General features: G+C 45.2%; 1 protein-coding gene across 6 annotated transcripts in view; it reads right to left on the minus strand.

The window, feature by feature from the left end:
• Positions 1–27,663, minus strand: part of PACSIN2 (protein kinase C and casein kinase substrate in neurons 2) — a 524,922-nt gene that overhangs the window by 236,338 nt on the left and 260,921 nt on the right. For all 6 annotated transcript variants that reach the window (XM_086922160.1, XM_086922135.1, XM_086922175.1 and 3 more), the window contains exon 3: positions 16,312–16,468. In XM_086922160.1, coding sequence (XP_086778286.1) covers positions 16,312–16,468 — 157 coding nt within the window. The remainder of the gene's footprint in view (positions 1–16,311; positions 16,469–27,663) is intronic.

Genomic DNA, 27,663 nt, shown 5'->3' on the forward strand with positions numbered 1-27,663 from the left:
TTTCACTTTTCATTAAATATATTTACCCCCTTTTTTTTAGAAATACGTGAGTAGGGTTGGGAGTTGTGCCCCGTCCTGAAGAAGGTACACACGTACCGAAACATGTCGACGCACACCAGAGGTTTTGTCCATAATTAAGACAAGCCAACCTCGTCTTTTTTCTGCACACCTTTTAATAGCACCAGCTAGGGGTACGAAATAAAGTTTTTTTCATTTTTCCCACTAGCCAGGTACTTTTTAAATTTCCTCATCACGTTTCCCACTCACATCTAATCCCCTTATCACTCACAATCAACACACACCACACATAGTTTACACCTGTCAACACTCCCACGTAGTCGTAGGTCACAGCGTGCCGCATCCCTCTAGCGGGGTGCGAAGACCCCGATGATGAAGCATGACACCAAGGGGCCTGTTGGTGTGTGAGGGGTATTTTACACAACACTGAGTGCTTCCCCTCCCCGTCTTTCCTCACACTAGCAGTAGGATTCTTCTTGTTTTTGTAAGGCAGACCCCTCCTGAACCCCTAGGATTGATGAGGGGGCTATTAAAGTTCCCTGCAGGGCAAAAGAAAAAAAAATTGCGATTTTTCGCGGTAAAGGTGCTTCCTGGTACGTTAACCGGGCAGCTAACCGGCAGCGTAACGGGAGTCCGACATATTGTGTTTTTTGAACGTTTGTGATATGTGCACGAGTGGATTTTGTCTAATTAAGGTTAAAAAAATATATATATATCTTTAAGCGTGTTCTGGCGCGCTTACGTTTTGGGTTTGGTTTGCGCTGCAGAGACGATACGTCACGGTTATGCGATGCATCATGAGGCGTCTCACGGGCTACGTGATACGTCACTTAATAAAGAATATATTTTACAGCTATAGATATTAGCTTTTAAAAAACCAATGAAATTCACAGAAAAAACCATAGGTTATAGACCATATATAGTTAGGAATTTGCATTTACAAAACCTTGAAAATTCACTGAAAAAACCATAGGTTATAGACCATATATAGTTAGGGATTAGCATTTAAAAAACCTTATTTTATTTGCACAAAACCATTGAAATTCCATATATAGTTAGTTGCACTAACTATATATCGCGGACCCGCAATCCACTGCTAATGATGTCACATATTACATCATTCATGACATGGTCAGTGACATCACTGATGACATCACTAATGACATCTCAAATGACATCACTGATGACATCACTGATGACATCTCAAATGACATCACTGATGACATCACTGACATCTCATTTGACATTACTGATTACATCACTGATGATATAATTTATGTGATAATACATCTTCAGACTCTAATATAACCTTAGATACACTCAGTGTAAACAGGCACTCACAGACTGTCACACATCCATGGAGTTACTCACACACCTAGTCAGTCATGCAAAGAATCAATCACATCTCCATTTCCTCAACTATACAGTTATACACACCTTACTTATTCAAACATATAGTAACACATATTTACTCTCTTATACAATCCTTGATACAAGTTCACAATGATTCATACAGCCACTCACACATTCACTGGCTCTTATGTTCAGTTATTTATATATGTCAACTCTCACATGGAGTGTGTTTTACATATGTACTTACTTTGACATGTAGCACTGAGATATCCATTCACTCACCAATATACTCATGCACACAGTCAACTGTCCATACAGCTGTTTCTACATGCACTTTTGAACCCATACACCTAGGGAATCAACTGCTCACACATCTATGCACAGAGTTATACACCTCCCAGCCACCCACACACATACTCAGTCTCCCATACAAATACTTGGGCAACCATTCAATAACCCATATAGTTACTGATATAGCTACTGATTTAAACATGCAGCAGTTTACAGAACAACATAAATAATGATTGCCAAATTAAGACACTTTAATCACTAACCCATACACTCAGTGAGACACATTTAATCATTCTCTCATACAGTCAGTCATGCACCTACTAAATCCTTCATCCAGACACTTATACATCCACTCATTCTTCAATATGTAAGACATATTTTAACTTTACAGAAACATACAGTCACTGGGTGTTGTCATCAGTGATGTCATCAGTGATGTCATTTGAGATGTCATCAGTGATGTCATCAGTGATGTCACTGACCATGTCATGAATGATGTAATATGTGACATCATTAGCAGTGGATTGCGGGTCCGCGATATATAGTTAGTGCAACTAACTATATATGGAATTTCAATGGTTTTGTGCAAATAAAATAAGGTTTTTTAAATGCTAATCCCTAACTATATATGGTCTATAACCTATAGTTTTTCAGTGAATATATATATATATATATATATATATATATATATATATATATATATATATATATATATATATATATATATATATTAACTTTTACATTTAAATACTGCATTTGTTTTTAACATGTGTTATAAAATCTAAGATGAAAACGATTCTTTGTATGTATATGCTTGTTTCTCTTCAGCTTATTGTTTTTGAAAATGGTCTCGTGTGGTAGGTAGGTAGAATCTACCATGTAGAATCGGATGGCGAGCCAGACTCTCTTTGGTGGAATGGGTGGAGCCTCACTGTAGCCTTCCAAATCTTCTAGATAGCACAGGAAGTTGACCTTCCCCTTCGCTGACATCAGATAGAAAATTTACTGTGTATATAGTGTGGGCATTCTTAACTCATTCACTAAGAATCTTCTGTTATGAAGGAGGTGGTTAAAAGTTATTATGAATATATTTGTCTAGAAGCTTTTTAGAGAAAGTTTCATCAAGAGAGGATTACACAAATTATGGTGTGCGCAGTTTTTTCATTGCAGGCAAAAGCCATCCAGAACAGCCTGGAAGGCAGTCTTTTGCTGGTTAAGGGCCTTTATGTCAGAGAACAAAGAAGAAAGAATTAGAGTTAATGTACTGCCTAAAGCGGAAGTATAGGTAGTGTTGGTATGAGACCTAAAAGATACTATAAGTTTCAAAATGGCAAAATGTTATTGGGAAGAGGTGTAAATATGAGGCAAAGAACACAGCTATGCAAGGCAGGTATTATGCTGAAGAAATGTTAAGACAAACACCAAAGGGAGGTTTGATGATGTGCACATAAAGGCTGTTTCCCACAGGAGAAACACTTTTCCTCATATTGCCACATCATATTCCTGGTTGGGCTACACCTTTATTCAACCTGTGCCAACTTAATTAATAGTATTCCTCGGACAATTTGCATTAGTAGGGTATTAGTATGATTTTCATAAAAACAAAGCATAATAAACTAAAAAGCAAAATATTAAAGATCAAATAACCATTTAAAACCATAGAAACATCAATATCATGGTTCGGATAGCTGTGAAAAGGACGCTTTAAACATCTTCCTGAAATGAAATAGATAGGGATGAAAACACAGACTAACAGGTAGTGAGTTCCACATCTTTAATGCTGCACCTACCAATGACTGCTTGCACTTGCAAGGTTTAAGTCTTGCTGTAACAAGGTAAAGCCGCGAGCTCCTGCCTCTAAGGCCATGTAGTCAGCATGAGACTGTTATCAGTTTGCAGTTATGTTTGGTTGTTTAGAAAGCTAGCATATTTTAAATATGGTCCTCGCTGCTATGACTCTGTTACTAGAGATGCAGTATACAAACAGATTGGCTGGATAATAACTTTATACTTTAAACAACAAACTACAGTTAATATAGGTGGGTGTGGCAACTACATACGATGGAAATGAGTTAGATATGAAATGATGCACTCCTCTACGGCAAGCTAGTTGCCAATGAAGCTTTAGATGCTAAAAATAAATTATTGGAAAATAGTAGGCAATGGGGTGAAGAGAAATATATAGAGGACTATTTTGTGGGAGGATTTCAAAGCCACAATTCAGGCAGTACTAAAGTCCAAGAGAGCTACTCATTAGAGACTCAAATTAAAAGAAACATCAGATCATGAAATGGATAACCCTCACAATTAGTTGGGCTTATATAAAAGAGAGAGAGAGAGAGAGATGGTGTCTGAGATACTCTGGGGGAAGAAATAAGATTTGGAAGTCCTACTGTGAGAAGCAAGAGGGGATGTACAACATATTGGCAGGCAGAATGACTGTCTAAAATCAGGAACACAGGATAGTGTGGCCAGCTGGATCTCAAAACAGCTGTGCAATGCTTGGTCTCCTGTTCAAGCCTTCTTCAGTAACCATTTGGTACCGCCCTTGGTACCATGTAGCCTGAGGAAGTGATCCCATGAAGGAGGACAAACCGGAGCCTCAAATGGAATAGTTGGGGTGAGACCAGGATTCTTGCTCCAAAAGATGAATGAGGAGAGGCACTGCCTTCTTTCCTGGCCAGCAATCAGAGTGTGCATTATGCACTTGTTTATATTGAGCTAGTGGTTGCAAGCCGCTTTGTACGGTTCCCATAGATTTGGGAACTGACTAGAGGGGAGCATTAGCCTAATCTGAGGTGCATGGACACTAAGTGAAGCAGTCTGCTGACTTGTGTGCTGCAGCTTAGCTGGGGCAAAAGCCTTTAAGTGGTCCCTCGGTGGCACCATTGAGAAGCGGAGTGAGCTGAAGAAAGCTAGGCCTTGAAGAGGCAACTCTGAGAAGGCAGCACATCAGTCGGAATCACCACCTGGCCCCTTAGTGCTAAGATCCTTGAGTCACATGGAAGGCACGGAGATAAAAAGACCATCAAGTGAGTAACCTGCTAGAGTTCCTTTCAACCCTGACTCAATGGAGGCATCAGAAAGATTGATTTTACCCTAAAGGCAGAAAGAAAACATGCAAAGAAGGGACTGATGAATCCTCGAAAAAGGCTGGACTTGCCCAGGAGAGAAGACTCTTCTAACGTCTATGATAAAACTCCCGCCAACCGCACAGCCCACAAAGGCCATCCGCAACCACCAGCACCTCATCAGGACCACCAAAAGAGCCGCATTCAAAAACCGCCTCGACAACAACGCCCACAACAGCAAAGAGCTATTCAATATCGTGAAAGAACTCTCCACTCCTAGCTCCTGCACCAACGACATCCCGCCATCGCAAGCCCTGTGCGACACCCTCACGGCCTTCTTCCACCGCAAGATCACCGACATCCACAACAGCTTCAACCCCCAGACGCACCCTACAGACCCCGCCACGATGAACCCCCCCAAGCCCCACCAACCACGACCCTCTGACCACTTGGACCAACGTGAGCACCGAAGACATAACTAAGACCATGAGCACCACCCACTCAGGCTCCCCGTCTCACCCTCTCCCCCACCACATCGCCAACAAAGCCAACAGCCTCATCGCACCCCACCTGCGTAACATCATCAACCTCTCCTTCGAAACAGCGACCTTCCCGGAGAGCTGGAAGCACGCCGAGATCAACGCCCTCCTGAAGAAACCCAAGGCTGACCAGAGCGGCCTCAAGAACTTCCGGCCCATCTTCCTGCTTCCGAAGCCATGAAAAGATCGTAAACACCCAGCTCACCCGCTACCTAGAAGACAAAAACATCATGGACCCCTCCCAGTCAGGTTTCCGCAGCAATCACAGCACCGAGACAGCCCTCATCGCCGCCACAGACATCAAAATCCTACTAGACAACGGCGAGACAAGGCCCTGGGACTGGACCACCTCCTTCCTCACCGACAGAACCCAGAGAGTCCACCTCCCCCCGTTCCATTCTGGAACCACCAAAACCATCTGCGGCGTCCCCTAGGGATCCTCCCTCAGCCCAACGCTGTTCAACGTCTACATGGCCCCCCTCGCTCGCATCGCCACACTACACGACCTGAACATAATTTCCTATGCCGATGACACCCAGGTGATCCTCTCTCTCAACAAGGACCCCCTCACTGCCAAATCCAACCTACACCAGGGCATGAAGGCCGTCGCCGCTTGGATGGAGGCAAGCAGGCTCAAGCTGAATACGGACAAGACTAAGATCCTCACCCTCGGGCCTAACCCCTCAGCGTGGGACGACTCCTGGTGGCCAGCATCACTGGGAACCCCCCCCGGTACCTACCAACCACGCACGCAACCTAGGATCATCCTCGACTCCAAGCTCAGCATGACCAACCAAGTCTACGCAGTTTCCTCCTCCTGCTGCTTCCACACCCTCCGCATGCTCCGCAAGATCTACAGATGGATACCGATGGACACACGGAAAACCGTCACCCACGCTCTCGTTAGCAGCCGACTTGACTACGGAAATGCCCTCTACGCCGGAGCCCAGTCCAAGCTCATCAACAGACTCCAAAGAATACAGAACGCCTCAGCACGCCTGATCCTTGACGTCCCGCGCAGGGACCACATCACCCCGCACCTGATAGACCTGCACTGGCTCCTCGTCGACAAAAGAATCACATTCAAACTAATGATCCACGCACACAAAGCACTCCACAAGACCGGCCCTGCCTTTCTCAACAAAAGACTCGCCTAGACGTACCCAACAGGAAACTCCGCTCCGCCGACCTGTCCCTGGCCGCCGTCCCACGCATCCACAGAACCACTTCCGGGGGCAGATCATTCTCCCACCGTGTTGCCAAGTCCTGGAATGCCCTCCCCCTCCACCTACGACAGACCGCAGACCTCCCGGCCTTCAGAAGACTGCTCAAGACCTGGCTCTTCGACCACTAGCGGCAGCTGCCCCCCTCTCCCCCAGCGCCTTGAGACCCTAGCGGGCAAGTAACGCGCTTTACAAATCCCTTGATTGATTGATGTTCTATTGAAGAGTTGTGCACAAAACTGGTGCTGAAAACAAAGGGTTGGAAATACAGTAACATAAATGGAGAAAAAACTGGAAGAACAAGCAGAAAGGAAAAAAAACAGTAGATATTGAACAAGAAAGGATGGTTCATATGATGCAAACGGTAGCAAAGAGGAATAATGAGACAAAAACTTGCTTCCAGGACTTAACAGGGAGTTCCTGTGATGCTTGAACTAATTGTGAAAAGGAAACATTCAGAGAGAAGCGTTAAAGCAAAAAAACAGTGTCCTCAGGCCCTGCGATACTATTGTTTTTCTTGACCAAAGACGGGCACACTTGCAAGGAGGAAGGCATTTCTGGAAATCTGAAAGAACTGGTAGCTAAAGGGGTGACAGGATCAGTGAGACCTCCAGCATGGGTCAGGGTGGAGCATAAAGGCAAATGTTTTATGTTCTCACATGTGGACTCAGCTAGATTCTTCCTGTAAATAGTAAAAGAAAACTGTGGGTGACTGTTAAACTAATGGAACTATCAGGTTGTACCCTGGGCAAGTTTAAAATATTAGATTCCAGAATCTAGGTCTCTTTGGAGACTTTAAGAGTAGTGCAGTTAACCTTACTCCGGCAGGGAAGGGACAGAGGGGATAGAGGGACTGCAGTACTTCAGTGGTTTTGTCAATTGACCCTTATCTCAACGCTTTTTGTCTTTCCCCCCTAAGACAAATTTTAGTACTCTATTCCATGAATATCATCACAGCATGATTATGCGCCTGTGTTAATGTATGTAATATATCAAGATAATAGCGGTGATATGGGACAACATGTTTAGTTTTTAAACATTGTAACACCTTTCTAGAAGATTTCTGTCAACAATAAATAAAACAAAGTTGATAAAATATCTTGTAAAAATTAAAACACAAACTGAGATAGATTGAAAAAGAGAACCTCTATCGGGATTTCTGATCAGAGATCAAGGGCACAAAGGAGAGCATTCAAATTGGACAGTCCTGCAACTCACTAGCTTAAAACGGAAGGACAGACCATCTAGAGAAAACCCATTATAAAGGATGAGATTTTGAAATCTATTAAGGGAATGCTGGGAATGAAGGCACCAGGGGATGATGGCTACGTGGTTTTGGTTTATAAGAAATCCAGAGAAACGTTGGCTCTGCAATTGGTGGAACAGTGATGTACAGGAGAGAGGTTACCTTCAGTTTCTAATCACGGTTATGCCCAAAACATTGGATGAAGTTGTAGGAATTTACCATAGACAAGGTGGATGAAATCCTCGGTCTTCCTGGCAAAAAGGTTTGTTACACTAACATAGAAATACACTGATTATGCAGAAAAAAATGTAAATCCCAGTGCATCAATGTTTTCACTGTTGAAAAATGGTTTTCAAGTGGTATGATTCAATGGGGGCTGGAGGAAGGTAAAAGCAACACAGACAAAGGGAGGGAGGGGTCACAAGGGTTAAAAGCAAAACAGACAATGGGGTTGGAAAGAGGTCAAAACAGCATAGACAACGGGGCGGTGGGAGAGGGTAAAAGCAACACGACAATGGGGGAGCAAGAGGGGGTAAAAGCAACAAGGACAACAGAGGTGAGAATGGGTAAAAGCAACACAGACAACGGGGTGGTAACATGTAAAAGCAACACTGACAACAGGGGATAGGAGGGGGTCAAAGCAACACGGACAGTGGGATTGTGAGGGGGTAAAAGAAACACAGACAATGGGGGTGGTATATTAAAAAGCAAAACTGACAACTGGGGATGGAAATGGGGAAAAACAACAGACAACGGGGCAAGCAACAATGGTGAATAAGAAAAAAAGTACCTCAATCCGCAAGTGGCAGCGGAAAGACACTAATCAAAGACAATCAATCTGTACTTGGTCCATGCTCCAGATGAAAGAACAGGAAGTGAAGCAGGCACACGCAGCCCAATTGGGAGGCAGAAAATAAGAGTGATAATGAAGCCAACGAATGGTAAGCAATGGATTGGCCCCAAGCCTGTTGAATACAATAACCAGCACACACAAGAGCACATGCAGGGCATGCACTGTTGCAGGTGAGACCTAAAAAGTGGTTCACTTTATTTATTTATTTATTTATAAATTTCTAAAGCGCGAACAAATACCACGAATGGTGTCTCGGCGCTGGGCAGACATAGTGGCACTACCTGTGCATTATTGAGTGAATAGCCATGTCTTCACTTGCTTTCTGAAGAGCAACAGTGAGGGGCTGGTTTTTATGTGATGGGGCAGGGAGTTCCAGAGCCTCGAGGCGGCCACCAAGAAGCGTCTATCTCCCCAGGTGACTGTTCTCACTCGTTGAATGCATAGTGATGCGGAGGAGGCAGATCTTAGCGCTCTTTTGGGAGCATACAGCTGCAGTGATTCCCTAAAAAAGTCGGGTCCTTGTCTATTCAGTGCCTTGTATATAATACACAAAGCCTTGAATTTTGTTCTCTTTTTTACTGGGAGCCAGTGCAGTTGGTAAATGACTGATGAGATCGGTGCGAACTTGGGAGTTTTGGTCAGAATTCGCGCCGCGGCGTTCTGCACCATTTGTAGCTTTTTAAAGACCTGCTCCTGGGCATTCAGCAGAAGCCCATTGCAGTAGTCCACCTTGGATAACACCAAGGAGGACATCAGGGTTTTCCCTGCCGATAGTGGAAGGTAGGGTAGTATCTTTTTCACCTTCCGCAGCGTAAAGAAGGCAGAGGAGACTACTGCATTTGCGTGGTTGGTGAAACTTAGTTTGCTGTCGAACAACAATCCTAGGTTTCTAACCTTTGGGACTGGGATGGGTGGGTTGCCCATTTCCGGTGGCCACCAGATCGGAGACCACGATGGTTTTAGGTCTCCAAACACCATCACCTCGGTCTTATCCGTGTTCAGTTTTAGACAATTACTGTCCATCCAGCGACTAATGGCTCTCATCCCAGTCTGAAAGTTGGCTGCCACTTCGATCCCGTTCTTATGTACTGCGAGCACCAACTGAGTATCGTCGGCGTACGAAGTCACTCCCATTCCATAGGTTTTAATGACCCTCGCCAAGTCCGACACATAGATGTTAAAAAGCGTCGGACTCAGCGAGGATCCCTGGGGGACTCCGCAGGGCAGTACAAACGATGGTGAATAGAAGTTCCCCATCTTCACTGACTGTTCTCTATTGGCCAGGAATGAGGTCAGCAGTTCCGCAGCCCTGCCCCTTATGCCCAAGGCTTTGACACGGTCGATCAAGATGTTGTGATCGACCGTGTCAAAGGCCGCTGATAGATCCAGCAGGATTAGTACAGCTGAACCGCCCTGGTCCATGATCTGTCTGATCTCTTCAGAGGCCTTGATGAGCGCCGTCTCCGTTCCATGTCCACTCCTGAACCCGAACTGGGTGTTATCTAACAGGTTGTTTTGATCGATGTAGTTTGCCAGCTGTTTATTTATGACTTTTTCAAGTATTTTTGAAGGGTAGGGGAGGGCTGCTATAGGGCGATAGCTTTTTAATTCCAAGGTGTTAAGGGTTGGTTTCTTTAAAAGTGGCTTTATTATAGCAGTTTTCCAGTTTTGGGGATATTTTCCTGTGTCACAGATAGTGCTGCAGATGTTCTCCAGGATTGGTGCTACCACATCGGATGTTAATTTGATAATGGTTGGTGGGCAAGGGTCAAGGGGGGAGCCTGACATGGTGGTTTTGATAAGATCTTTTATTTCTAGCAGTGATGGAGGGATAAATTTAGTCAGAGATGAGGATGTAAGTTCCATATTCTTGGTGTTATCTGCCAGTTCCTCATTTGTGATGTTATTAAATTTATCGAAGATTTCTGTTACCTTGGTCCTGAAAAAGTCGGCCATTTTATTACAGAAGTCTTGGGAGGTTTCATTAGTGTTAGCTATTGGTATCGTTGTTAGTGTGGCCACTGTCTGATATAATTTTTTGCTGGAATTCTGTGCTTTTTCTATCTGTTCACAGAAATATTTGCTTTTTTCCAATCTTAGCGTCTTTCTGTAATTTGATAGCGCTAGTTTGTACCTTTCTTTGTCGTTGTTGTCATACTTGACTCGCCAACGCCTTTCTAGATTGCGGCATTTCTGTCTTTCTATTCGTAGTCGTTCAGAGAACCATGGGGCAGATGGTGTTGTACGATTTGACCGCACTCTTTTTAGAGGCGCTATTTGATTGAAGGTATCTGTTAGCCATTGGTTGTAGTTGTTTGCCGCTAGTTGAGGGTCTGATTCTATGGGTGGTTTAGTATTTTCAAGAATCTCGGCTAGTGTGTTCATATCTATATTTTTCCAGTCCCTACTGAGCTTCTGTTGCTTATTTGCAAAGGGTTGATTTTTGTGTTTCTTAACACAGATGTAAAAGACCACCACGGCATGATCTGACCATACAATGGGAGTTACAGTAGGGGGGGTAATGGCTGGGTTATTCGTGAACAGTCCGTCAAGAATGTGACCTGCTTTGTGTGTGGGTGAGGTGACCAGCTGGTCTAGGCCAACGGCTTTAAGGTCCTCAATCAGACTCAGCGTATCTTTGTCTGATGTATTTTCTAAATGAAAATTAAAATCTCCGAGTATTGTAAAGTCAGAGACTTCTGGCACTGTTTCTAGTAGAGTGCTAATAGATTGGAGAAAAGGTGTTCGGGCCGCTGGGGGACGATAGAGCAGGACTCCATTGAACACTTGGGTGTGGGAGAGCGTAATAGAAAAAGATAATGTTTCAGCAGGGATGGTGATTGAAGTGCCGGTTTTTACTGCTAGGTTTTGCCGTAGGATTATAGCGAGACCGCCTCCTTTTTTTCCGGTCGGTCTGTCTTGTCTGACAATGTAATAGTCCTCGGGAATGGCTGCAACAAGATCGGGATCAGAGGCCAGGTCGGCCCATGTTTCTGTTATGAACAGAATATCCAGTTTGTGTGCCGATATTAATTCGGCCACCTCTTCATTGTGTTTACACATAGATCTAGCATTCACCAGAGCGCACTTGATGCTCGTGGTCTCATTGTGCGGTGCCCCTGGTGTTAGGGGTATCTGAGTGAGGGGGTGGATGGGTTTCAGATAGCATTTAGGGCAGGCTTTATGAATTACGTCGGAATGCGCGTCTAGGTTAAGAAGTGGGCAGTTCTGGCAGAGCATGGTGTTTCGAATCTCTGTCAGGTTGGAGGAGGAGTATTTCAGAGACTTACTAGGAGGGTGTGGAGGCAGGCTTGGAGTTTGGGCCCTGGGCGCGGGTCCGGCGCGGACTGGCGCAGACTGGCACCCCTTTGGCGCGGCTTCGGCGCGCCATCGTCGCGCCCGCTGCGCACGTCCGCTGCGCTTCCGGCAAGTATTCATCGTTTTATAGTAGGAGCTTAGGCGTAGGAGGGGCGTGGCCACGAGAGATGGGCGTGTCTCTGGGCTCCTCACTCGTGTCAATGGCGGCGGAGAAACGAGCGTTTTACCAATTCAGCAAGTAGTCAGCTGATCGGCGATGTTAAGGTGGTGTCAGGATTAGCAAAGTAAGTAAATGAGAACACGCTTTAAAATCACAGCATACACAATTAAAACGAAGGATTCAATTCTGTGGCTCCCGGCTTCCGCCTCAGGAGTGACTCTGTCTACAGGGCAGCGCTAGTGGTCAGCGCGCTCTGTTTAAATTGGGAAGGGGGCGTGGCCACGAGAGATGGGCGTGTCTCTGGGCTCCTCGCTCGTGTCAATGGCGGCGGAGAAACGAGCGTTTTACCAATTCAGCAAGTAGTCAGCTGATCGGCGATGTTAAGGTGGTGTCAGGATTAGCAAAGTAAGTAAATGAGAACACGCTTTAAAATCACAGCATACACAATTAAAACGAAGGATTCAATTCTGTGGCTCCCGGCTTCCGCCTCAGGAGTGACTCTGTCTGAACACAATCAGTGGTATGATTCAAGTTATCACAATCAAAACAACAGATAGATATTCTTTATTGAACGATTAGTTAAAATCGTTACAATACTGCTAAAAAAGTATTCTTCAGGGGTTAATACTTAACTTACGTTTTAGCAAAACCATACATACTGTTAAAAAGAGCTGCTCCTTTGGTAAAAATCTAAAACCGTAGTACTGGAACAACCTTGTACCGTCGGGGCGGTGACGTTAAAGTGCTAAATATTTTCAAGTTCTGCTTTCAAAAAGGACAGTTTGTCAGATGCCCAAGGTGCACAATTGGCTTCCAATAGGAAGGCCATCCCTAAAAGCTAGGTACAGCGCAAGGTATTTAACAGCATGTCACATGGACAGTCTATAGCAGCAATATTATATGCCTTCCAACAGAGATTATGTTGTCTGTTAAAACTGAAAAAGTGCTTTTGTAGAGTTTCAGAAATCAAGCGGCTCGCTGAAGTGATTTCCCTTTCAGGCTTCTAGTAGGTGATCCATCTCTAAGGGCCGGGTACGGTCATGGTATTTAAAAACCTGCCAACATAGATCATCTGTAGCAGCGATGTTATCTTTCCTCCAATGGAGATCATGTTGACTGCAGAGCTGCTAAAGTGCTTTTGAGGAATATCAGAAACCAGGCAACTAATTAAGTTGATTCACCTTTCAAACATAATTGGATGCCGTCCAAGCAGGTCCTGATGTTTATTCTTCGCAATATTGGACGTACTCAGAACTTTCTTAGTGGGAGCAACTTATGATAATTCAAGAGGAAGTGGAACAAGAATTCCTCTTCCCGTGCACAGAGTCTGCATTGCCTGTTGTCATTGAATTTCTTTAGGCTTTTAAGAGAATTAAACTAAATCTTAGTTTCATCAGCTGCTTTTTCATTTCCTTGCCAAGAGATATGGGGGAGATAAATCGGAGGACACCTGGTTCATACAGCATTATTGCCCAGGTGTGCACCTTTTCCTTCAGTGTCCGCACATCCTTCTCCCTTGAAATTATTTTTGCTTGTTTTATCAACAATTTCGATGTTAAGAGTGCAGGAAGATTACCTGTCCAGATCTCTCGTGCCTCTGGGACATTTACTGCAGTATTCCAGTAGCTGCGCTATCCTGTTTGTGGGGTGCTTATTACTTCCCAAATGGCATGTTTTAATGTATATTGGCTTGTTTAGCTTTGAGGCAATAAGCTATAAATATTGCCGTCAGTATCAGAAGTTGTGAAGGCCTGCAAAATTCTAGACGAATTTGGACATGTGTAGTACAGTCCGGTAAGGAGAAACTCTTCTGTAACACACGTATTGTGCTCGGTCCAACCAATTTGCCAACTTATCTCTAAAGGCCATTGCTCCATACGAAATTGTTGGGAGAAGTTTGCTGCCCATCACCTTCACAAATCAGGGTTCACCCTTGACATTTGTAGTTTACGGAAAGGCCACGTTAATGAATATGCCTGTTGGGAAAGAATATGCAGAGCAGTGCAACCCCTGCTGGCCAACCATATCACAAGTTATTTGCAGGTGTCCACAACTTCAATTACACTTCCACAGATAAACCACGTTCCTCTTTTTAGGAGTCTGGGGAAAATGATCATCCCCTTCATTTTTGAAACATTCATCTTTAAGTTACTGGCTGTGCAATAGGTAGATAGAGTGTTTAAAAGTCTCTGTAGACCTATCGCCATTTGATCAAGGAGTACCATGCAGTCTGCATACTGAAGTGTCAGAACTCTGAGGCTGGCCTTCTCTGGTGGAAATAATTTTTTCGCGGAGGTGGTCCAGCTTGTGCTTACTTTTACCGTTGTCCCAGGTATTGGTGTACAGTGATAGAATTGCCCTTAATAGAAGAGACGGAATGCCCGAGTCATGTAGCTTGGTTCATAGTTTCTCTCTCTCGAAACATTGCTGAATGCTGTTCTGAAGTCAATGAGCCCTACATATAGGGCCTTACACTTGGTTGCCATTGTCGCTTCATTCAGGTGGGAAATGCAGACTAGATTGTCTTCAATATGGCAGCCTTTTGAAATCCAGTCTCGTATGGAGGGATCAATTTCCTCTCTGCTGCCATTCCTGCAATTCCTTATTTAGACTCATTGCATAGCTTTTCTATATCCCGCAGTGCCATCAGCCGATCGATCGTTTCCCGGACAGGAGCAGTACCCTTTCTTGTGTAAAGGTAAAAGGAGCAAACCTCTCCATGTATCTGGTATGGATGACCCGAGCATGTATGCCTGAAATACAGGGATTATTACAGAGGCCCATCTTTTAGGCGATACTCCCCATTATGAGTTATGGTTATCGTGTTGTGGTTTGATTTGTTGGCTTGGGTTACCAAAAGAAAAATAAAGTCTCCCTTCCCCTTGATAAGTACTACTGTGATTACAAACCATTCATTTTTTACATAAATTGAAACAGCTCCTGAGGCACACACCCCTGCCTGTGATTTGATTGCTGGGACTTTGTACCCTGTAAAGTCATGCCAGGGAGTTGAGTGAAGGGTTCACATTTCTTGAAGTGAAATGATATCTGTATCACTCAGTTGCAAAATTAACTCCTCCTTAATTCTGAATCAGTTAAACCTCTTAGGTTCCAAGAGCTTATTCTCAAGGTGTTCAGAATTGGGAGCTTCCGCGTGCTATGACCAGGTACTTACTGATCTTGGGAACCATGCCCAGTCTGTGTTTTTTGTTTGTAGTACGAAGCAGGGTCGCTCTTCCCCTGTACGGCTTGTCTTTATTATTAGTTCACCATATGAGATTTTCGAAGTCTGGTTGCATTTTTTGTGTCCTTTAGTACGGATTTCTGAATGTGCTTTGGTCTATTCTGTTCTTCACATGTGTGGTCAGCTTTCTCTTTGTTTTTTTAGTCCCTTAGGTAAGAGCATCACCGGTCATTTGTTAACAGCTGGCCATGCCATTTGTATTCCCCATTGCTCAAGTAGGGCCTTATTTTCCCTCAAGGACTTGACCAAGGCCTGACTGGTGAAGGTAATTAAGGTGCGTTCATTTACCTCCCCACGGGTAGGAGGGCTACAGAGTCAGTGTCCCTTGAGTTGATCCATTCAAGGCCAGGAAGGTTAACACAGAGCTTCAGGAAATTAAAAATGCAAGCAATGCCAACTAATGGTAATCAATGGGCTGAACCAAAGCTCTCTGTAAGCATTGGAATTGTCCACCAGCACTGGCATTGAAGGATTGCTATTTTAAGTGGATGTGCACGTGTGACGAGAGCCAAGGGCTAACGTTGGCTTGTCCATTGCTCTATACTGTAAGTTGTGATGGCAAGAAGCAAAATGTGAATGCCACTTGAACAAGCCAATCAGTGAAGATGGTTGACCTCCAACAGACTCTACAAGGGAAATAGGATCACTGCACTGACGAAAGCGGAGCCTTTTATTTCTTAAAAGAAGAGAATGGCATTTGGAAGTACTTGTGAGCTTTTAGAATAGGTGAAATACAAACAATGGGAAACTCTATACACTTATTATGTTGCTGGATTTTGACGGAAGGAAACATTTTTGGTTGATAGGTGTGGAAATGAAGTGAGCTTACATTTTTTATTCACCCAGGTTTAAAAAGTAACATTTTATGGAGTGCATGTCACCAATCCCAATAAATAGTAAATATGAAATTTAACTAAGTCTCTCATTAAACTCCTTTACTCAGAATAAACGTTCTTTGATTTCTACAGGTATATTCGATTTAGCCGCTTCCTTACCTTTTTCCACCATCTGTTTCCACCTCTTCGACCATTCTGTTAGCTGTAGCGCGTAGGCCTTCTCAATTCGGGCACGCTCATGAATACAATTCATAAGGTCCGTGCAAAGACGGTTCCCATCATCAATCCGCTTTACTGTGCGCTTGTAGTTCCCAATCTAAAAATGTACAGGAGAATACCACATTCATTTTAAATTGGCAATAAAACAGAACTATTTTAAAACCAAAAAGAGACAGTAGACTAAACTGCACAAACGTCTGCTTTCTTCGGAGATATTCCTTTGAATGAATTGTCACCAATTTGACGAGCTTCTCAAATCAATAGCAGATACAAAACTGAGATGAAGAGACGCTTGTTTTGCTAAGCTTCCTCCATTATCACTGAGTGGAAATATTAACATTATGCAGTCAGTACTGGAACACGGCCAAAGCTAAACATATAAAGGCCTAGGGAATAAAGTGTATTGAGGCAAGGGCGGGACTGGAAAACCCAAAGCAGCCCTGGCAGTGTTGTCGGACCAGCCCCCTCCCCACTGAGGGGGGAGGGGAAAAAGGCAGAGGATGGGGTGCTTAAATGTGCACTGCTGCTTATGTTACAGGGTGCCAATAAAACCGGCCCCCAGTAACAAAACCAGCCCGCACCGATGAAAACAAGAAAACCCCTTCCAACCTCCCAGGGAGACACCCGATGCCCACTCCGGCCCTGATTAAGGCAACAGAAAACTGTGGTATCTTACCTTCTGCACTACTTTGTCCTTTCTCTGTGTCCTCTGCTACTCAGCCAGTCTCTATGATGTCATGGAATGTTGCAACCCTGCTGCTGAAGGCTGAGCAGCAGTGTTGCTCCTCCCGGTGGGGCTTTCCATCGAATACCTGATTACTTTGGATTACAATGCTGCTTATCCAGTAACTTCATCTTGTAAATAAAGCTACATCTTGGATACAGCTACAAGTGGGTTTGTGTTCCTTCTTGAGATTCCACACTAAGACAAAGTAGTGCAGAAGGCAAGATACCACACACCAATTAAGTACACCCCTCCTACGTACGCCTATCATATCATACCATTTATTTCATATTATATATATATATATATATATATATATATCTCATGACCATTGTCTGATGGAAACAGAAAAATGCAGACACAAAGATTGCAAAACTTAAAACACAAAAAAAACAATAATAGTATGCAATAAAACAAAAACTATGGGCCGCATTTATGTAGGAGGATGCTGGTGTGGTGGAAACCTGCACCTCTGCCTGCTCAATAAGGGCTCCTTGCCATCTTTAAAGACCCCACCTGCTTGGCAGAGATAATGTTTTAAAAAGCGCATCCTCTGATGAGGCAACAGCACTTTCGGCAAAACTGAATGCATGCCAGGTTCTTCTGTAGCTGCGGACCCGTACAGCATTTTCTTGTTTTACATAAACAAACACCCAAAGCGAAAGTCTGCCTTGCTTCACATGGATCTCTCTAACAGGAGAAACCAACCTAAACAACAAACAAGTTCAATGCTAACACCTGAGCATTATCTTCCAGAGAGGGACAACTACCTGAAATGCCATTACCCAATTTACCCTGTGAGAGTTAATGATCAGAACTGGTGTGGAGTTTAAAAATGTGGCTTTTTTAAATGTGGCATTTGCCTAGTGTGTAAGTTTGTGCTTGATGAATGTCAAACTTTTTAGAACAACATAAACACACATTGTACAAAACATAGATTACATATCTGACCAAATGTGCTGTTTACATAATGGTATGCAGGTGAGGAAAGATTTACGTCAAAAGTAGGATAAGATCACACAGGCATAGAATTGTCGAACATGTAAGGGCTATAAACAAGGAAAATATGCAATAGGCTTTGGCAGCACATTATAAGAAATGCCAACAAAAAAAATATATCGATGTTAAGGTCCATGGTTTACTATACACGCCCGCTAATCTTCATGGTGACGACTGACACCTGAAGGATGTGGATAACTGAACTGAAGGCAGTGGAGGAAGCGTTCAACAGTGATCATGAGTTCCAATATTTTTGGGGTGAATAGTAGTGTCCTTCACTTCAGTCTTTGGCAGAGATTCATCCTGTACACAAAACCGTTTGCGTCCTGTTTATTAAGGCGTCCAGCACCTCTTTACAAATTAAACTGCCACACAGCTCAAGTATCACAACGTGAAGGTCATTCCCTCTTGGTCCAAAATAGGTGAAAATAGGAAACACTTTACCCTTCTATGCATTGTATTGTATTGTTTTGTGGTGGTGAGAGGGCAGTGGCAGGGCCCATTGCTGCTGTTGTGTGGCGCCAGCGTGTACTTGTATTTTAACTGCTCATCCGCACTATTTTAATATTTTTATTTCGTGCTTGTGCTGGGCTGACGGCGGGATAGCTATTTAGGCTTCCCGTCTAAGTGACCCGTTAGCGCATTACCTGTTAGACCTACCTGTCTAAGGCCGCACACCGGGGGGCTGATCTTGGCATCCTTCCTTCCCGCCCGGTCCGACGCGGTGGCTAGCACCGTTGTGCGGAGGGCATGGAAGGTAGAGACAGCCACTTCCGGTGCGCAGGAGGTCGGTTAGCGGTATAGTGTTCCTGAGGCAGACGGGCTGCGGGATACTTAAGGCGGATGCCTACCTGGCCGCGCAGCAGGTGCGCGGAGCGGGCGCGCCAAAGGCAAACCCGTCTGCGCTCGTCCACGGCCGGACGGGGGCAGGGGCCACAACCCCTGGACAAAATGGGGCAATAATACGGTGGAGTGCGCATCAACTCCGTGCCCTTTGTCCCAACACCGCTAAGGCTTGCCTTCATAGCTTGAAGGCTGAAGAGGTTAGTAGCTGTAAAGAGTGCCAGTACAATTGGCACATTAGAGATACACAGAAGGCTGAGGATATTAGGCTCATATGCGGGTTATTGAATGCCAGATCCATGCGTAAGGATAAGCTGGATATATATGATCTGCTCACTGATATGAAATTTGATCTCCTATTCCTCACCGAAACGTGGCTAGATTCCAACTCAGAGCCAGATGTAGTTGCTTCCCTCCAGGGAGAATATATCATGGTGAGGTTAGATAGAGCCTCGGGTTGAGGTGGTGGAATAGCGATAATATCTAAGCTACCGCTATGCTGTCAATTGGAACCGCTCACTACTGTTGACAGTGAGACAGGAGCCTTTTCCATAAAGGTTAATGCAGGTAATACGGTGAAGGGCTTCCTGGTCTATCGCTTTCCTGGCCCATTCACTCGTTTTACTACCAGCTTGATGGAAGGCATGACAGAAGCGGCCCTACGTAGGGATACGTTTTTGCTATTGGGCGACTTCAACATTCATTTGGATGATTCACTGGATAAGGGAGCTACTGACTTCTGCCAGGAACTACATTCTCTCCAACTCCACCTTAGATCTCAAGCCCCCACCCATCAAAAGGGCCACCTATTGGACCCCATTTTTGCCAATTGGGAGGAAATCGAAGTAAATACTCCTATACCAATTCCCTGGTCCGATCACTTTCTAGTGCCTTTTGTTATAAGTGTCCCGGCAGGTAACACCCAAGAGCTGGCCAATCCGAAATACCCCAGTCGTAAATGGGCGGCTTTTTCTAAAGTCAAGTTTGATACTGCTCTGGTTAAAGGTGGTAGACCGGGAGGTCAGGATGCTGATTCTGCATCCGAAAGACTGGAAGGTCGCATTAATGATGGCTTGGACGATATAGCTCCTCTGTGTCTAAAGAATCCCTGTAGTAGACCCCAGAAATCCGCCCCCTGGTTTAGCGATGAGCTCTGCCGAGCAAAGGCGGAGTGTAAACAACTCGAAAGGCAGTGTAGGGTGACCTTTCTTGATCAGGCTAAACAGGAGTATAGAGCTAAACGAAGAGCTTATCATAGTTTAATCAGGCGTTCCAAGGCTACTTATTTTGCAGGCAGAAATGGGGAAGCTGAAAACTCCACGAAGGAGCTATTCAAGATTTATAAAGAAATTTCTCTCTGTGGATCATCTGTTGACCCGTCTAGTGTCTCAGAAGAATCATGTAACCATATTGCAGCTTTCTTCTCAGAAAAAGTGGCTGCCATATACTCTGCTTTTTCGGGAGGAGACAGAAGGGGATCGGATTTCAGAGAGACTGAACAGGATGCTGTGGGTGAAAATAGGCTGGAGAACTTTTTCACTCCACCTCCAGAAGGCCTGCGGTAGATATGCTGCTCCATCAAGTCAGGATCCCCTCGCGACCCGGCCTCGCCGAAGCTGCTCGCGGGGAGTATCGAGATCCTGGAGCCCTACATTAGGGATGTTCTGGATCTATCGTTCAGGATTCATACTGTACCTGAAAGATGGAAGCAAGCAGTGGTACTTCCGCTCCAAAAAAAGCCAAATCTAAGTTGGGAAAGGTTGGACAATCTCCGCCCTATTTCACTCTTACCCTACCTGGCCAAAGTGGCAGAGAAGGTGGCCAATCTTCAGCTGATGGCTTATGTGGAGGAGGCCAGTCTGCTCCATCCAACTCAGTTTGGCTTTCGCTCACGCCACTCCACTGAGTCAGCGCTGCTTATGGCCACTGAGACCATCAGGCAAGGGGTAGATGAGGGGCAGACGATGGCCCTTATCCTACTCGACCTGAGCGCAGCGTTTGACACTATAGCACATTTCACCTTGCTACAGTGTCTGAACAAGGGCGGAGTTACAGGGGCAGCGCTGAAGTGAATCCAATCCTTTCTGTCCAATAGGGGCTTTCAGGTTAGACAGGGGGAATATTACTCTCGTATGATCAATCTGGATCAAGGGGTGCCACAGGGCTCTGCCCTGAGCCCAACCCTATTTAATCTGTATGTGTCCCCCGTAGCAAATATTGTGGAGAGCCATGGCATGCAAATTGTGTCATACACCGATGACACACAGCTGGTCATCTCGCTGTCACGGGCGCCCGATGTTGCGGCATCAAGCTTTAGTGCCTGCATGCAGGAGCTTGCCTCATGGATGTCTAAGAACTGCCTGAAGCTGAATGGTGCCAAAACTGAGTTGCTCGTGGTGGGGGGTGGCCCGTCTGTGTGGTCCTCGGCATGGTGGCCAGCAGGCACCACTCCTGTGCTTTATCAGCAGGCCAGAAACCTCAGGGTGATGTTTGACTCTGACCGGTCATTCACTCCCCAGATTGGTCGTGTGGTTGGGGTGTGTTTTGGCATCCTTAAGGGCCTGGAGAAGATCTTGGACCTGCTCCCCGTTGGTGCTAGGCGGACGCTGGTGCATGCCCTTGTAACTTTGCGACTAGATTACGCCAACCCTTCTCTATCTGGGGGCCACGGTCAGAAGTCGCCTTCAGGTGCTATGGAACGCCGCAGCCCGGCTGGTGCTGAGGCTCCCTAGAAGAGCAGCCTCTAAAGCTGCCTTGGAGGCTCTCCACTGGCTCCCAGTCAGGGAAAGGATCGCCTTTAAGGCGTTATGCACGTGTCATCGCATCATTGGGGGGAAAGGTGCATAAATCCTTTACTGAGCCTTATCAGACCTTACAGACCTAAGCGGACGCTTAGATCCACTGGTACTGGCTTGGTAGCTATCCCCAAAATTAACAAGGCGCGCATGGGGGGTAGATCTTTCTGGCACCTTCCTGCTAAGAGTTGGAACATGCTCCCGTTAGAGCTGCGTCTGGAACCTTCAGAGGTTAAGTTCCGAAGAGCTCTCAAAACCCACTTGTTCCGTTCAATACTTGTGTAGCTGAATCTAGTTTAGGCCTCCTCATTGTCTCTCACCATAGCGCGGGGACACGCCGGTGCGCGTAACCAGGCGCTTTAGAAATTTCCATAATAATAATAAATAATAATGCTGTATTTATATAGTGAGTAAATCACATCATCATCTGGCCCTATTAAGGCTAAAACCATTACCTTTAAAGCTTCAGTGGCAGCCGTATACAGGTAACAGCTTCCTGCTCACACCCTCCATGCTGTGGTGTGGTTCTATGATGCGATGTATAAAAAACACAAAGGGCATAAGGCGCTTTCTTTTCAAACACCTCCATAAACATTACGTGCATTCCTACCAGCAGCACGGCGTCTGACGCAACAAGGCCAGACCAAGTGTCACGACCTCAGGCTGCCCACCCGACTCTTCCCGCAAAGGACATGGTACAACCAGACATTCTTCAAACCAAAAATGCGTCCCTGCTTGTAGCATGCAGGGGGCGTTTTAGTGCTACGAAGCCACCCTAGAGCGCTATCCTAATACTTATCGCGCCCGAGTCTTCCCGTGTCCCTTGAATATAAAGCGGTAACGGTTGCTTGTCCACTACACGCAAAGCACTTGTTTAAGCTTCTCTTCGTTGCTTGCCGTATGATTTGACGTGGACTTTAGTGTGACGTCAGTGCGGCGCACACAATGCTCGCTTTCACGCGGTTCATGTAAATAAACGGCGTGTAATCACATAGTGTTGCAGAAGCATCATCGGCGCGTTTGCACAAGCCAACATGCTTTTGACGTGCGGAAATACAGGCTTCTGAGAGTTGTGTAAAATTCCTCCCGCCCTGTGAGCGCTTCAGCAAAGCAGGCAGTCATGAGCAGTCAGTCACCTGCCCGGGCAGGGCTCGCACACGAACAGAATAAACAAGTGACCTCACACAGCAAGGCTCTCAACAGGATGTGTCGACCCAGCAGGTTTAACATTAAACAAACCAAGCCTTATGCACACCTTACGAACGATAAAAAGGTAAGCGACACACACACATCGCCCTCACTTGGCGATGCTTTGAACAACAGTATAGAACTATGTCTTGCAAATAACCCTCGATCGGCAATCATTCACCGTGTTGCTGCAAACGGCAGGCATGGCATTCCCACAAATTAACGTCGAAATTTGGAATTATTTGCAGAAAATACGCTTCTGCATGCCTGTCTGATATTAAATGAATGGATGGGGATGGGGATTTGTAGAGTGCGACTCTACTCTGAAGAGTGTCTAGACGCTTCGAAATGTGGTCTCAAAAGAAATCAGGCGCAGGTGGGGAGTTAGCAGTAGATTTTGCTGGTGCTGATAAGCATGGTTTTACATGCTGTAATGAGAACACCATTAAAATCGTTAAATCTTTGCTAATTTTTTTTCTAGATTTATACAGTGCAAACTCGACCCAAAGGTATCAGAGCACTTTACATAAGTACCAGTTACATTACAGACTTACACACTCATTTTTTGGCACAGGGCGATTAAGTGATTTGCCCTGTATCACAGGAAATAGAGCCAACGCCGAGACTCGAACCTGGTTCCGCGGTTCCAACGTCGGCAGTTCTGGCCGTTACGCCACATATGCAGCAAACCCTCTGCGCTATTATATTTATTTATTTATTTATTTATTTATAGAGCGCAGCATTCATCCCGAAGGATATCACAGCGCCATGTAGCGATAATTTGTAGTAGGGCCGTCAGTGGGAGTGGTAGAGCTGTCGGGTATTAGGCCTTGGGGAACAAGTGAGTTTTAAATTTCTTTCTAAAAGCTAATAGTCCGCCGTGCGGTGCAAGTCTTGGAGTAGTTTGTTCCACTTCTTGGCTGCCAGATAGGAGAATGAACGTCCTCCTGCCTTCACTTTCCTTATATGCTATGTCCTGTCCGGCGCTTGATGGAGTGACCTTAGGCTCCTTGTAGGGATGTAGAATTAGATTTTATTCTGTAGAATTCTAGGTCCACAATGGTGCAGGGCCTGTGTGCATGACTAAGCGGCTTTAACACTGCTCTTTGTCGCATGGGTAGCCAGTGAAGCCGTTTCATGCACATCAATGCTGAGCTAAGTCTGCTTTTATTACACACCAATTTGGCTGCAGCGTTTTGTAGCACCTACAGGTGTATAAAGAGATACTCTGCCATGCCTACATATAGAGCATTTCCATAATCTAGCTTGCTGATACGCAGGGCCTGCGTAACTGTTCTTCTACAATCCAGTAGGATCCAGGGAAAAAGTCTTCTTAGGATTTTCAGAGTTGCGACGCCCCTTCCACACAGGGCCTGCACGTGGTCCTTCATGGAAAGGGTATTTTCAATAAGGATGCCAACTTTTTTGCACATTGCTTGGGAGCTGGGGCATCTCCTAGGGTTTGTGGCCACGATGTGGCCTCCCAGATTAAGTTAGCTTCTCCAAAGAGCAGGATTTCTGATTTCCCTACATTTAGTTTCAAGCAATGTTCTGACTCCCATAATGCCATCTCTGTGAGGCAGTTGTTCAATTTTGCCCTGGTATCCTCATGCCTTTCCTCGATAGCTATCATCAGCTGTGTGTCTTCCGCAAAGGAGCAGATGTTGAGACCCCATTTTTTGCGGATTAGCTGAGCTGCACTATGGCTGCCTTCCACAGGGGCTCTGCTGGCCAGGCCACAATATCCTTAAATATAGTCACTCGCACTCCGGATCCGCTGCAACAAGCGGAGGGAATTCACTAATGACATCCACAGTAGCAAACGTTGGGAAAACTGACCCCGACAGTCCAAACTTCCATTTGAAAATAAGAGCCATACCTGCAGTACAGATGCAGGCTAAGAACCAGACACCGATCATGGCGCCAAAGACTTGGGGGAACATCAAGAGGAGGACCTGTGCACAATACTGCTGGATGTATGCTCTAACATCAAAACAAATCAACAAAAAGATTGATGTCCTCACTTCGAGCTTGGACAGGGTGAAAAAAAGAGTAGACACTCACGAAGTTCGCCTAGACACCCTAGAGAACAGACTTTCAGATACTGAATACTCTCACGCTGAATCTAAGGCACAGTTGCTAAATTTGGAAAGGGTACTGGAAGAGATTAAAGCTAAAAATCAGGATTTGGAAGCACGCTCCCGGCGCAATAACCCAAGAATTATTGGTCTGCCAGAGACCATCGTCATCCCAAAAATAGAACCATATATCGAAAGCTTGCTGCGTGAACTCAATGGAGCCATATATCGAAAGCTTGCTGCGTGAACTCTCTGAGCCGACACTTTCGCCAATGATGATCATTGAACGTGCCCATCGCTCATTAGGTCCCAGGCCAGCAGTGGGTGCTGCACCTCGTCCCATAATTGCACGCCTTCTGAATAAGAGACAGAGACGCGATTCTAAGAGCAGCAAGAGATAAGGTGACAGTAACACACCAAGGGAATACTCTTTCCTTTACCCCCGACTACACTCCTTTGGTGCAAGCCACCCGCAGAGAGTTCGCATCACAGGCCCGGTTCTAGAGGGTGGGCCGGGTGGGCCAGGACCCCCCAAACTTGAGCCTGGCCCATCCAAACATGAGCCTTGGGCCTTGGCCCGAGGCTTGATGTGAGCCGTTTTTTGCCCCCATCGGTGTTCGGTCTGGCTCTCCTGATCGGAATTTATGAGGCTGCTGCAGCCTCTGCGCAGCCCAGCACAGATTATCGCGGCCCATTGTCACATACAGAATTACAATGGGCCAAAGCCAGCAGGCACAGCATGTGGTGGGAGCTTCCGCCCTGGCCTTAGGTCACAGGTCTTCAAACGGTGGTGCGCGCCTCCCTGGGAGCCCGTGACTGCATTCCCAGGGGGGCACAACTGCGTCTGCAAGGAAAAAATTGTAAATAAAGATAGCCTGGAAGCGTACGTTTATCTGTTGAGTTCACAGGCTGTCTTCTTTTACATGCAGAAGTTAAACAGCATAAAAAGTTTGCACCTTTAATCCTGAGTGTTTCCTGGGGCACTGTCATTGAGTAGGGAGACGGGGCTCAAGGGTAATCACAACATGCTAATAACTATGAAATGTTTTCATTTTCATATAATTGCATATATAAAAAATGCGCACACAGTAAATGAAAAAACAAAGCAAATGAAATGGATTTTGGGAAAATATACTCTCTCTTACGTTATAAACCTCCGTTATCTAAAGCAATCACTGCAAATTTCTGTGTGACCAGAGTCGCAGATTTGAAACCTGGTTTTCACAGTGGGAAATAGTAACTAGTGTATTTATAGAGCTACACGTTCCATGCCTGTGGTAGAAAGCACTCTGGCATCAGATAAAGCATCTCTCTTACGTTATAAACCTCCGTTATCTAAAGCAATCACTGCAAATTTCTGTGTGACCAGAGTCGCAGATTTGAAACCTGGTTTTCACAGTGGGAAATAGTAACTAGTGTATTTATAGAGCTACACGTTCCATGCCTGTGGTAGAAAGCACTCTGGCATCAGATAAAGCATATATTACCTCCTCGGGCTGCTTTTATGTGTGTTGCTTAACCAGTTGCATAAGGTCCAGTGTCATGAGAGGCCCATTAAAGCCAGGGTCACTGGAATTATGCAGCAGGGAAGGACCAAATCATGTGGCAGGGTTGACTAAATTATGTGTCATGAAAATGAAAATAATGTGGCATTATACAGAACATTTTGTCATACATTTGATTTGTTACTTTGTCATTTTTACATGTGGTAAAAACTATCTGGGCATTGGTTTCACCTCATTAATGCTGGTATAATACCCAAATATAGCAAAAAGCAAAAGAAAGGTGACCAGTCAAGCTTTGCAAAGGGCGTTTCACAGAGAGATGAGAGCACCTTTACTGCAAAAAGGTGGGGGCAGCACGTTGGAGCTCATTATTTCTAAAAGGGAGGATTTGTGTCCTACTTTGGAACCTAGTTCAGGTCCTCCTGTCAGCTCAACTCAAATCATTTAATAGTCCAGTGCCTACAATAAAACAAATATATATATAATAAATTAATATGAACTTGTGTTTGTGTAATGTAAATGGTGCTTATTTAAAGTTTCCCAATGCCCTTGGGCCGGGTCCTCCCTACATAAAACCAAAAAAGGGATGGATAACCTGTTTCAAGATTGGAGAGATAGCCATGGTCGGTAAATTGTGAAAGAGGCAGAGGAGGTGGAGGGCTACTTAGGGCCTCAGCTATCATTAGTGCAATTCCATTGGGGCCCAGGAGTGCGAGGGGCTCACAAGAACCAAATTATGGAGAGAACTGTTTTTTTGTCAATTTCTGTTATTGTTTGATGATTTTCCCTATTATATGTTTCACATTTACTGTGGATTATGAGCTACAAAAAAGTATCCATGATTTGATCTCAAAAGCTCTGCCGTTGCGCTCAGCCCTGCCTCAACTGTTTCCCAATCCTTGGAATAAAGTTTTGCAGGGGTCCCCGACTTCAAAACATTTTGCTTTGGGGGCTCCGTGCAAAAAAGTTTGAACTCCTCTGTCTTAGGGTATGACAGTGAGGCCTCACCACAGGAGATGCTGCCCCTGCGGGCCAGAGTTTTCACTCCCCTTGGAACAGGAGGTGATAGGGGCAAAAAACAGGGTTCTGTTCCCTCCATCCCTCCTCGCAGTGGATGGCTGGCCCAACTCCAATTCATGCTGGCCAGGAAAGGCATCCTC

This window comes from Lissotriton vulgaris, chromosome 1_1 (genome assembly GCF_964263255.1).
Source record: "Lissotriton vulgaris chromosome 1_1, aLisVul1.2, whole genome shotgun sequence".
Taxonomy (NCBI): Eukaryota; Metazoa; Chordata; class Amphibia; order Caudata; family Salamandridae; genus Lissotriton; species Lissotriton vulgaris.